General features: G+C 37.7%; 1 protein-coding gene across 6 annotated transcripts in view; it reads left to right on the top strand.

Annotated features, from left to right (window-relative positions):
• Positions 1-12,960, top strand: part of Ptp36E (protein tyrosine phosphatase 36E) — an 82,845-nt gene that overhangs the window by 66,050 nt on the left and 3,835 nt on the right. For 4 of the 6 annotated variants that reach the window (XM_066745751.1, XM_066745750.1, XM_066745749.1 and 1 more), the window contains exons 3-7: positions 2,890-3,017; positions 7,900-7,987; positions 9,287-9,363; positions 9,578-9,712; positions 11,347-11,487. In XM_066745751.1, coding sequence (XP_066601848.1) covers positions 2,890-3,017; positions 7,900-7,987; positions 9,287-9,363; positions 9,578-9,712; positions 11,347-11,487 — 569 coding nt within the window. The remainder of the gene's footprint in view (positions 1-2,889; positions 3,018-7,899; positions 7,988-9,286; positions 9,364-9,577; positions 9,713-11,346; positions 11,488-12,960) is intronic. The other 2 variants (XM_066745752.1, XM_066745753.1) reach the window with 2 other exon arrangements.

The following is a 12,960-nucleotide window of genomic DNA, read 5'->3' as shown; positions in this document are numbered from 1 at the left end:
CTAAGGTCGTTATTGTGAAATTTTATTGTCAAATTTAATGAGAAGCGAGCAATAGGTCAATGTGTGAACTATATGGTATATATATATAGATCTGTTACACAGCCGAGGGGAGAAATAAATGTTAGTAGAGTGAATTGAGTGGAAAGCTGGCTGCGAAGGGGGTATTTGTGAGAAAAGATCTAAAAGGATAGGAGCGAGGTGTAAAAGAATCTAATTAAATGTAGAGAATGCCACTCGCGCGCGCGCCTCGCTCTCTCCGCACATAAAACATAGATTGCATGCGAACACATAGCAACCTGTCCATGATCAAAGATACGTGTTAGAGGGCGACCAAGCACACTGCACACTGCACAACTGTGTCAAGGCACATTTTAACAGAGAGAGACCATGCAGTCAACGGCTTTGTCCACACCGCTGACACCGCTCTCCCTCCCTTCCTTCCACCAGAACACCACTCTGGTCTGGCCAGCACAGTGCAGGCCACTCTGCACAGTCTGCTTGCCCCTTCCTTCCTGATCTCTCGGTTCAAAGTCACGCCACACATCGCCCCATCCGACTCGGTTAAATGACCTATACCTATATACGATTCCCTCCTCTCGCGACCTACATATACATATTTACATTGTATACAGACGCATTACTTCGCACCCGCTCGTTTCTCTTTACCCCAATTTCTCGCAAGCATTCACTCATCGAAGATATAGATTCACCCTTGTATTATCCTGCATCTACCTCTCGCTTCTCATTTATTACCTAATCTTTTGCACCATATATACGTCATATATATATAGCCGAAGAAGAATCGATGAGATTGTCGAAAAGTTTCTTCTGGTGTAATATGCATCGGTGGAGGATTGCCACTTCCCTTCTCGCATTCTCCCAAACTTTGATCTTTCACTTTGGACACGCATCATTACTATGAAAACTATCTAAATTTGTAATTGATGGAAAATTTCTACAAAGGGGGAAAAGTGATCTTTATTGACTGCATGGTTTCAGGATTTTCAACATTTATTGAATGTTTGAGAAATGCAGATTTTCTGCAGTATGGAATAAAAGAGAATAAGATATAGGCAGAGGGATGCGCGGTCGTGTATTATAGGTGTACGATTTGCATATGCCAAGTAGGTCAGGGTGGGTCTAGGATTAGTTAAGAAATTCCGGTTACGCTCTGCCGCATCTGTAACGCGCACGGCATAACCGAAAACAAAACTATTTACATTATACAGGCATACAGCACATCACGGCCTATCACAAGCTCCTCTGTGTGCTTCTTTCTTTTTTTATATACTACCGACTTGGAACATCCTCGCGGCTCGTGCTTCCACACAAATTACGAATTTAAGAAGGCAAAACTTTTTCGCGAAACGACGTAACACACGCCATTTCTTTTGACACAAATATATATATGTTTATAGTACTATCCTGTGCGGGGCGATATATATCGCGAAAATTGTGTAAAAGCTCAAACCACCGAATCGTTACTAGCATGATTCGCCGTAGCATTCTATATCTATTATACTATATACGCAATTTCAAATAGAGTAATGGACCTTCGGAATAATCGTGCAATATGTTCATCCATGATGACGCGATACGCTTGAATATAGACTTATGAAATGCGTTGTCGGTTAAAACTTGCTTTTATACTACTTGCCAAATTGTCGTCGCATCATACGGCGCCATATATCTATACATTACCATTTTTTACAGACTTTTTTAAACCTTTTTTTAAAGGCATAAAAGTGTTTTAGACGTAGGAAAATTATATACAATAAATTTAAGTATAGGGTATATTATTTACAGCGAGGAGCAAATGCTCAAAGTTAATAAATCTAGAAAAGATAATATTCATCGAGAGAATTAACGAACGAGCTTGTCGGCTGGATAAATATATTTCTTGCTAGTAGAGTCAACTCCTTTTTATAATTGAAATGGGCAGGAATTTCAGACAGACGATATGAAATTTCCGTGATTTTAGGGAACAGTTTTTCACGCGCGTATATCGCGTTTGGTATTCTGATGGGATCGAGATAGCGTTTACTGCAGCGCTTTGAATTCCTAAGCGTATGGCTAATGCATTACATTAGTAAGCGCCTTTTCTACCAAAGATATTTGCACTGTCTACACGTTGTAATTTTCAGTGACTTAAATGTACAGCAGTAAGATACACGTGTAAGCCGAAAGTACCAGTCGTTATTCGCCTAAGTGCATTCTCGCGTAGTCGTTCTGCTTCTGAGAACTGCTTCTATCAGTGTGAGAATGGCGAAAGCTGTAGGTGACACTCGACTCTAGATATATAGTGCAAGAGTAACTATTAGCTCTTCTCCTTTCGCATGCATCTCCCTTGTTCATCTCCCTCTCCCCTCTCTTTTTCTCTCTGCCACATTTTTGCAAACACAGAGCTGGACAGCTGGCGAACAATAATGCCGGCCCGAAAAATGCGCGCGCCCCACCGACAATCACACACACACACCGCGCGATGAAATATTTTCACAAATCAACAATGCGATTCTTAACCTGAAGCCTTTCTTAAAATTCCCCCGCAAAATCTAAATCAACCTAATCTTTCATAATCCAGATTAATTAAAATTCAAAATGCTCTTTGTATACTAATTATATTATTGCATTTTATATGCAGTGTAAATAATATTTTCTTATAATTTGATGACATATACTTTGATATTTGAAACTTCTTTTATTACATATACGAATGATTATTAGAATCTATATAATAGTTTATAATTATTCTTGAGACTTTCACGTGCACGCTATCGAATATAAATGTATAATATTTTAGTATAGAGTATAGTGAGGAAAAAAGAGTATGCTCGAATTGAGCACGTGCGAGAGAGAAAAGCATTTAATCGTATTATATTTTTGTGTTAGCAGGTACGGAGGAATTGGATAGCAGTATGAGCACGACCCTCCCTTCCACCCCTACCGAGCTTTCGCAATTCCCGAAGCTTTGCGAGCTTCGTCGAAAGTTTCCAGTTCTCTACCGTGTCGAATTCCAGGTAAGACCCGTAAAAACACTGTAACTCAACTCTATCAATAATGTTTGTCCGCGAAGGTGTCCTGCAAGGATATCCAGTCCAGTTCATCCTTTCAACACTATCATTTTTCAAACACCATATTGCACACATCCTCCGCGATATAACATATAACTAAACAAATCTTCATTTTCAAGTAGAACGAGTGAAATTCTTTTCAGATACAGCCAGGTTCGTTGTTCTTTATATATATATATATATACGTATATTCTCCTATTCTCTACAAATTCTGATTGGCCAAATTAAAGGTTTTCTAGGACAATTAGGTTTGTATGTGTAGTGGGACCAATTTATGTCGGTTATTCTTGAAGATGGCTCGAATTTTGCGTACGCAGTTTTGCGCGAAAACGTGCGAACGTGTCGTTCTTCGATGGATTAAGAAGAATTCTGAGAAAGAGAGGGTGGAGGGCAGTGTTGCACATATACATGCACGTAGTACACTCTGGGAAATTGAATCGTTCCGAAACGTCAACAGAAATTAAATAGGCCTAAGCTAGCTAATGGACAAGATTTTTGGACGTCGCGCGGCTTACCTGCTATTGCACCGAGACCCAAGCAATAAATTAGGGGTAATAAACCGACCGAAAATGACGAATCCTTATATACCTGTATTCAAATTGGCAATCAAAAATTCTAATTTTAATATTATTAATTAAAAATTTTTTAAATTGTTATCAATGCATTGCTTTTATTTTTAAGATGAGAATAAGCCCAAACACGAGACTAATCGGACGATTATTTCTGTATTAGATGTATCCTGTAGTTCTTATTTTATTAAATTCTAATGAAACTTTTTTTTGAGCAATTTAGATAGGAATTTAAAGTATTTACACATCTTTTAATTGTATATTTACATGAAAGAAATATTTATTTATCTTTTAATAATATTTTTATTATATTATATAACAGTTAAATGGTATTCTAAGTAAGGTAAGCTGCTCTATTTGTGTTTACATCTCAAGAATATCAACAACAATCATACTAGCAGCTGATCAAAATTTGTTTACGTTTCAAGCGTTGGAAAGTAGCCGAAAGCAGTTATTAATAAAGAAGGTGATGTTTTTCGCTTATCGCTTTGAAACATATTAAGCTGGGAAATTTGATAAAGGATGAAAAATTCTTATTTTTTTAGACATCGTATTAACGCTGATAATTTTTAATGATTTATTTCTGCTATTTTTCATTTATTTTAATTTACTAAATAAAAGAAATACAAAATAAAATAAAGTATCATTAGAATTTAATAAAATAAGAACTATAGGATACATCTAATACAGAAATAATCGTCCGATTAGTCTCGTGTTTGAGCTTATTCTCATCTTAAAAATAAAAGCAATGTATTGATAATAATTTAAAACATGTTTAATTAATAATATTAAAATTAGAATTTTTGATTGCCAATTTGAGTACAGGTATATAAGGATTCGTCATTTTCGGTCGGTTTATTACCCTCAGTTTATTGCTTGGGGCTCGGTACAATAGCAGGTAAGCCGCGCGATATGGAAAAGAATTGTCCACCAGCTAACTTAGGCCTATTTAATTTCTGTTGACGTTTCGGAACGATTCAATTTCCCAGAGTGTACATACTATACACGGGCTAAGCTCTGGAATAACGCACAAGTGAAAAAAAGAGAGACTCGCGTGATATAGTCAGACAATGGAGAGACAAAGCAGTCCATCCGGATGGGAATAGTTGGAGGAATCGCGATAGAAACCCGCCTCGATATCGCTTTTTCTCGTTAAACATATCAAAGATATTCCAATACCAAGAAAGAAGCCACGGTTATCGATTATTATCCTTTCCTGCACTCTCTTCATATATTACCTATATACTTTGCTTCCAATTATACACCCTATATATACTAGCTCTTTCTCATTAATCTTAATTGATTCTTTCAACAAAAGAAAGAGAAAAATATAAAAGAAGCGCACTCATTAAACTCTAATTAAAATTTTTATTAGCACTTTTTCCATTTAGTCTATAAAGAATCAGATGACTCGCAATTAATCAACTTATATATTTGAGTTTTTGCATATATTATCGTCCCTTTATTCTCGGATTTTCACATAAGGTTAAGCGCAAATATGATTTTCAGCTATAATATTATAAACTAGTAAAATTTTCTAGCCGCTAGTAAATGATCGCACGACCTATTTTCTAAGCAATTCGAATAAATGGCCGCGCAGCTACGAAAGCACTAATTAGACTCGCGCAAATTTTCTCTACTGAGACTATTCGTTTCCTAATTCGCCGCTAACCAAACTATTATATTCCTACGGAATTAATAATGCAAGAGTGTACAAAACAATTAATGGACATTAATAGTTTAGCATATCATTATTTACGGCAAAAGATGTACGTGAATTTTTATGCGCCAAACAAATTTCATTTTCTTTCTATCATTTTTCAACAAGGACAAAGTACATGTATAAGAAAAGGAATAATTCTGAATTTAATTTACAGACTCTCTTTCCTGACCAAAGGAAAGCTGCCTCTTTGCCAGCTCTTTCTCGAGGTTGCACGTTTCCCTCTTTCGCAAAGCTTCCCTAGCTACTTCACGCGTTGCCACCTCCAGACTCCAACACCTTTCAGTTTCTCTCTCGTGCACGCCGCGCATATTCCGGGCTCCCCCCCCCCCCCCTCCTCCTGTCAGACAGAATTTCCATATATTCCTTTGAAAAATCCTTTTTCATGTTGCCGCGTTGCATCATCTGCACCACAATTCACGCATTCTCTACTGAAACCAACAAAATATACACTGGATCATCCGTCATCGTCCATACCGAGCTCAAAACTTGCCACGAATATCGTCGTTTCTTCTCTCTTAGAGGAAAACCCAATATTTTTATTAGTATAAAAAAACACAGTCGTTTATTCTTAATGCTATTACAATTGTTACAAAAAAAAAAAAGAAAAAGAGAGAATTAACCATTTAACGATCCCCATCTGCACGTTTATCCTATGCCAATTTGATTAATGGTACAATCAGTAATTTGATACAGTTTATTGGTATTGTATAATAAAGAGCGAAGACAAATCGCTCGCGCGCGCGCGTGTAAAGAATTTGACGTTTTTTCTGGATAACCAGCATTGACACGAAAAAGCTCTTAGTCCTCGCTAGACGGATGGTCCTCGCCGGGTATAAGGTTTAACTGTCATACTATATATATAGATCATTTCAGTTTTCTCTCGGCCGAACAAAAAAAGAAAGAAGAAAATCTCGCATCAACGCTGGGCGATTCCTATAATCCAAATTACGCTAAAGTTGGAAAGTTTTTATGCCCACTCTACTCTCTTCCACGTGGGCGCATCATCTAACCTATCTCACGCAGGAAACATTGATAAAGAAAGAAAAAATCTCGACGCATTTTCTCAACCCGGCTCTAAAGACGAATCGGTAAATTCAGTACGATGAATATACCTTATAACCGGGGGTCTATTAAATTAATACTCCCAAACCGATTATTCGAGAAATAAATAAAATCAACGTTAAAATATAGAACACTTACTTTAACCACAAATATCTACGAAACGGGAAGAAAAAAAAGGGAGAAGCTATACAGAGTGAAGGGTAGTTCTGCCAGGACTCACGCACACTTATTATACAATTCGGTCATCTTTCGTACTTGGCACTGAAGCAATCAGAAGGAACGGAAATAGAGGTAAAGGGGATTAGGCTGGAGAGAAAATGGAATACGCTGGGAAGGACGGAACGGTATACGGGAGAATAGACAAATCAGGGAAAAAAGGGAGAGGTAATACCGGCTACTCTTTCGCGGGTCCTCGAACGGCAGCAATCTTAATCTTCGATGGCGATACAGTTAGACAACTCAGTCGGTTGAATCTCGGAAAGCCCCTTACCATATGGCACCTTCGCGGAAAAGTACAGCATGGCAGCGGAATCGACAGTCCAGTCGACGGTAGGACGGCGTAACAAGGAGTGAGCCTTGTTCCTTCTTCTTGGCTCAATTACCCAGTTCCGTGTCTTCCTCATTTATACCTAGTAGCCAATCAATCGTCCTGACGGATAGATGACAGATAGCGTGATCCAATTAATCCAATCAATAGTCAGGATCGATCCTTGTTCCAGTCCATTCCGGAGTTCGGCACGAAACTGGATTGGCAGCATTGCTTGGAGATGATGTGGTAGTGTTGACTCTGATGGCGCGGACTTCGAGCACCGATGAGTGCTGGGACCGCTAGAGTAGGAGAAATAATGTAGGGACGGAAGAAGGACTAAGGCAGGGGTGGAAGGGGGAGGGGGATTACTGGGACGAGACGGGGACGGAACGGGGAAGATATGTACAAGAGATACAGGTCGGAGAAGAGAATGGAGAAGCTAGATAAATTTCATATTAACAGTCACGCATGCATACGAATTCCTAACATTCACTCTTATCCCGCGCGTGCGGTAGTTACAATACTCTTACTTAGAGGACTACATGACCGACATACGGAAGATTATTCTCTCCCGAACAGCAGTTAAAAAGGGGGACGTAAATATTTACAACGAGAGGTCGGGCGCGACCTCCCGGACTCCATGCTACGTCGAACCAGGTAAAACTACGCGTCTCTGCGTTATACGTAACTTAAATAATTCGGTACTTTGGGTATTTATTCCCACTCAGGGGGATGTAGGGTGACACCGAAATAAAGAGATAGGGGAGTGGGGAGAAGCAATGTGCTTAGTAACGTTTCACCACGTTACAACCTATATATCCAATCGATACGAATAAGAAAAAGAAAATATCCTATAATGCCGCGAACGTTAAATTTTCCGCTGATAATAATGGAAGAATGGAAGTGGTCGGGTAATTTGAAAGGCTTTGTACTTATTGGTTTCAGGCAGCAAGCAAGGTAGAGATTCACTCGTGCAAGCACGCCTTGAAAGCTGTAAACCAGGAGAAGAATCAGAATCTATCGTGTATTCCATGTAAGTGGTTTTTATTTTCTCGACGACTATGTATATATATATATATATATATAAACGCGGTAATACTGAAAGGATACAAAAATATGAGCAGTGCTTGCGTGGAGCGTTATCGGGGGGAAAAAAAATCCCTCGTAAAACTTTCCTCGGTCTGATGAAAATTTGCATTCAAATTTCGCCGAGCTATTTGCGAGCATATTTGAAGCAATATAATATTCGCCGTATCGTGACTCAACTTATAGATCTTATAATGAGAGATTGATATAGGAATTTTGCCAATTTCTCGCGAAACGATTATAGCTCGCGCGACAGGGCATAATTAAAAATATCGCTGAGTTAGGAGTGCGTGGCCACGCTGTATCGAGCTTTGGGGTATTTCTATATCTATATATCCCGCGGAAAAAGAAAAAAAGGCGCAAAATTGCATGAGGGATAGTGGGAGATCAAACGAGAGCTACAAGTGAAACAAGTGTTCGCGCGCCTCCGTGCAGTCGCGCAGAGGGGACTGCATGCAGCGAGTAGCTCCAATGCTTTCATATTGCAACGACGTAAAATAACAACGTACGGCAAATGTATGAAACACTGTGCGCGCGCCTCTGCAAACTGCTGATATACAAGAAACTTTTATGTGCCAGGCACTTGCTTAATAGAAATCATTCGAACGATAGGAAAAACAATCGATGAATTTTGCGTGATAGAAAAGAAAATAAAAGTATCTTTTAATTCGCGCGCGCGAATTCTTTCAATGAAAATGGAAGCTATGTTTAATTTCACGAGTAAAAACTGATGCAGCTGTTAAATTTCTATAGGCAGCAGCAAAAAAGAATTAATTATTATAAAGTTTTCCTCTGTTAATTGATACCATGCATCCAGTGACAATATAGTGTATTTTAATATGCAGGTTATTGTTTAGAAACTCGTGTTAAAATTGCTCGTTAGATGTTTCGGGTAGAACGTACGATTACTGTAATAATAATATAACAAGAAGAAGAGGAAAGTAAAAGCTCTCGCGCGGTGTGAGTTAAGCCAGAGGATGGAAAAAACATCTGGCGGAAGAGCTTTCTCAGAGGTAAAGGAGTCTCAAAAGCAGCCGAGAGGAGGTTAAATATCGTAACATCGCCTTGTTCCGGCAAAATTAATCACTAGCACAATGACAAATTCTACCTCCTCAGGATTTAATTACCTCGCAACTGTGTGCTGTGTAGACATAAATTTTCGTTCGCAAGACTTACGGCTGACATATTGTATAGTAACATTTCGTGCAAGCTTTTCATGCTATAATTATCTTTTCCTGCTTTACAGATGATTACAATAGGGTAGTTTTGGACAAAGTCAGAGGCAAGCCCGATACCGACTACATCAATGCATCATACGTAGATGTAAATATCTCGAATCTCTCTATACTTGCAATATTATATTCGCATGCAATACTTTCTGAAACAATGATGCAGTATTATTTCAACGATCAAGCGTTATTTCTTCTTTTCTCGATCGACGCACGTGTCGTTTTGCATTCATTTTTTACCAAATGATCCAATACGTATTTTATCCGATGTACGCATCCCTATCTATACAATCAATGATCCTTTTCAGAGTTTATTGAAGCCAAACGCTTACATCGTCACTCAGGGACCCATGGAGAACACTGTAACAGAATTTTGGCGAATGGTTTGGCAAGAGAAAGCTTCTTGCATCGTGATGCTCACGAAAACCTTCGATTTTATAAAGGTATATAGATATTAATATATTATATATGTATACATACAGGTACCTACTTTCAACAAAATGAATCACGTAATATCAATGATAAACAAAGTTTCTCAATGATAGTATAAAAATATTTCTGTGAATTATTAAATGATTAATGGTATCAAACAATTATTTGTTTATATTAATAATCAACGCGAACCCCACTGATATAATTTACACAATAAACGTTACTTTATTGTATCGATTAAAGCAAATTGTTAAGCAACTATAAATCATTCGATAATGTTGGTATATAGATATATGTTTATCGCTACAATATATATATATATATATAATGTTCTTGGTAAACAACACTGTGTCAATCATAATATAATTATATATATAAAAAGGATATTTTTTTGATCGCGTGCATATACCATTCGCGAAATCGAAACGCCTATAATCCTGTATTAATCGTACTCGGGATAAATAACGCTTGACGCAAATGGTAGCTAATAGTGCGCGCGAGACAAGAATTGCTTCTGCCAATAAATTCCAACCAATGTGAAATAGTATTTAAATTTAGTCGCGAAAAGTCTACTCGCTTATAGTCAGAGTCACATTCTTAGGACAGATCCGACAGAAAGTTATTCGCGTAAACGTCAAAGAAACGATCCGTTGACACGTGTAAAGAAGCTATTAATCTAGCTCTCCAATAGAAATATCTATTTTAACATTGAACTGTTTTATTAGATACCGCGACGTCCAAGCACTGCAAATGTCTAGCGTGCTTTTCAATGTACAAAGAAAATGAGGATATTTGTCCATATGGTATATGCATACATCTTGCAATCTGCCGCGGCGGGGTATGTCGCGCGCGACGTACAAGGGAAGAAAAACAATTAAACAAGTATATAAGTATGTACTTTACAATTCATGCAATTTCAAATCGACTCGTTCAATCAATTACAATGTGCTTTTTCGATCGCACAGCAATGGTAAGAGACGAAAAATAACGTAAAACTATATCTTTCTCTTTATGCGGCTTGCACACAATACCTATTAATTATAATTGCTATTTATCGAATAATGTAGAAAGTTTCATAAATGATCTTGCATGTATGTATATGTATATATACACGTGGGTTTCTTGTGGAACGTGGATAATACTGCATGTGCTGGGTGTGCACTGCAGTGTGACAATGTCAAAACTTTAAATAACTACCGCATAAGGGGAGATGGAGGATTGTAAGCATACATTTGTTGAATTAACGCTGGATTGCTCGATTGTCATGAATTTTTTATACACTTTTGAAAATTCCGTCATTTTCGGTATTTCATGTCCTGAATGGTACCCTTGTATACGCATAGGTCCCGGCGTATATCTTACTCCGAACTAATAGCTATTAAATTTTCCGTGTACATAAATATGTACATATATACGATGTTGCTCAAAGCTTATCAGTTAAATTGTAAACGCGCGCGTAATCTTGAAATATTATGGAAAGTAATTTTTCTAGGCCAGCGAGAGTGTCTTAAAGTTACCCCCCCCCCCCCCCCCCCCCCCTCGTGATCACTCAAAGATTTCGCATTTCTTACGGACATATACTCTGTACAGTGTACACGAAAAGGAAAATCAATTAACGTTGCATGGTAATTGCTCATTATTACAGGTAATGTGTGTTCAGTATTGGCCAGCCAGCAAAGATACGGATGAGGTGTACGGTGGCATTGGTGTCTCAGTATTGAAAGAGGAGGAGCTAGCCAATTTCCACATACGGACGATAAAACTTTACAAAAAGGACAACAATGATGTATGTTTCTCACTTGACAAACAATTTTATTTATTCCTGTACAGTTAAGACAATTTATTATTGTTTATCGGTGTGATTATGCACGTAAAATCTACTGTAATCAGTCGCATATATATCTATATACTTTAGTGCTTTCTTTTAAAATATTAAATATTGTTTTCACACTATGTACGCAGCACTGCAATCAGAGATCGTCCAGAGTCGCTCCAGTCACTTTTCTCATCATTAATTTTAACAATTTGTTAAAAACAATGTTTATAATTACGACTTCATTAATATATGATAACATTGCTGAAATTTAATTGATCACATTTACAAAATTAATGAGGTGAAGAAGAAAGGTGTCGGTATAAGAAATATCAGAAGAATTGAAATTTATATAAAAGAATTTTTCATCAAGTATTGTTATACGTATAAAAATCTGTTTATATACACATATCAGGATACTCGTTTTGATTATTATACATCCCTGCTGCAGTCAGATGATAGGGCTATTAGTTCTGTAGATGTGCATAAGTCGTGGAATGAAGCAATAAAACTCACGTATATGTATATAGCAATAGAGTGGCGCGCGGAACCCTGGCTGGAGCCCGCACAGTAATTTGAAACTTGCGAGAACTGAAAAGTAGATCCGTGGAGATGCCACCCATATATCGACATGTTGGGGACGAACTTGTATCAAAAATTGTCTCTAATTATGAACTACATATAGAGTGTACCACTTGATTCGTCCCAGAGCGTAGACCCAACAATTTATTTATCTTCGTATATAATTGTATAAGAAAAGGGACGTCAATTTTTTTCATACTACTTTCTTTCATTTAAAAGAAGAAAAAAAAAGTACTTTGAGAAAGCTGCCTTCTGAAAATTGTGACATCTCTCTTACGGTTACGAGAAATAAATATAAAGTTTTACGTGTCTGTTCTATGGCGCGAATCAAGTGCCAGACCCTGCACACACGGCGTGTATATACAGTGTGGAGAGAAAACTCGAGATTCTTCGCCGTCTCTCAGTTGGGGAATGAAGGAATTTTCAAATAATCACCACTGCACGCGAGTGGAATAATCGATCGCGTTTGTTACTTAATTTTCACGGGAAAGATGATTGTAATATCCGTTTAATTTCTGGCGATCTCGATCGACAGCTAGCTTACATATTTATATGCCTAATAGTTATGTAACTTGATTAAAGGCGAAGGCTTATAAAAAAATCTTTCCTTCTATATATACAATATCGATCCCTTCCTCGGCGAAATCGCAACTGCTTATCGACAATAACTCTTTCTATTTCCAGTTATAATGTTATTAATGCTGGTTGACTTCCGCCGATAAACATATACACCGCGCGGCGCGTATACTTGGCGTTTATTCTCACTCATTTGCGGAATATTGCGTTTTCCCGTTACGTCATCGCTAAAAAAAATTGCTTTTTCTTATTTACGCTGCAGGACATGCACATGCATATACATTCCAA

The sequence above is a fragment of the Prorops nasuta genome, unplaced genomic scaffold (genome assembly GCF_024137725.1).
Source record: "Prorops nasuta isolate Cenicafe-Biocafe unplaced genomic scaffold, Cenicafe_Pnas_1.2 PNAS00081, whole genome shotgun sequence".
Lineage (NCBI taxonomy): Eukaryota > Metazoa > Arthropoda > Insecta > Hymenoptera > Bethylidae > Prorops > Prorops nasuta.
This window is presented reverse-complemented; position numbering and strand designations above follow the sequence as displayed.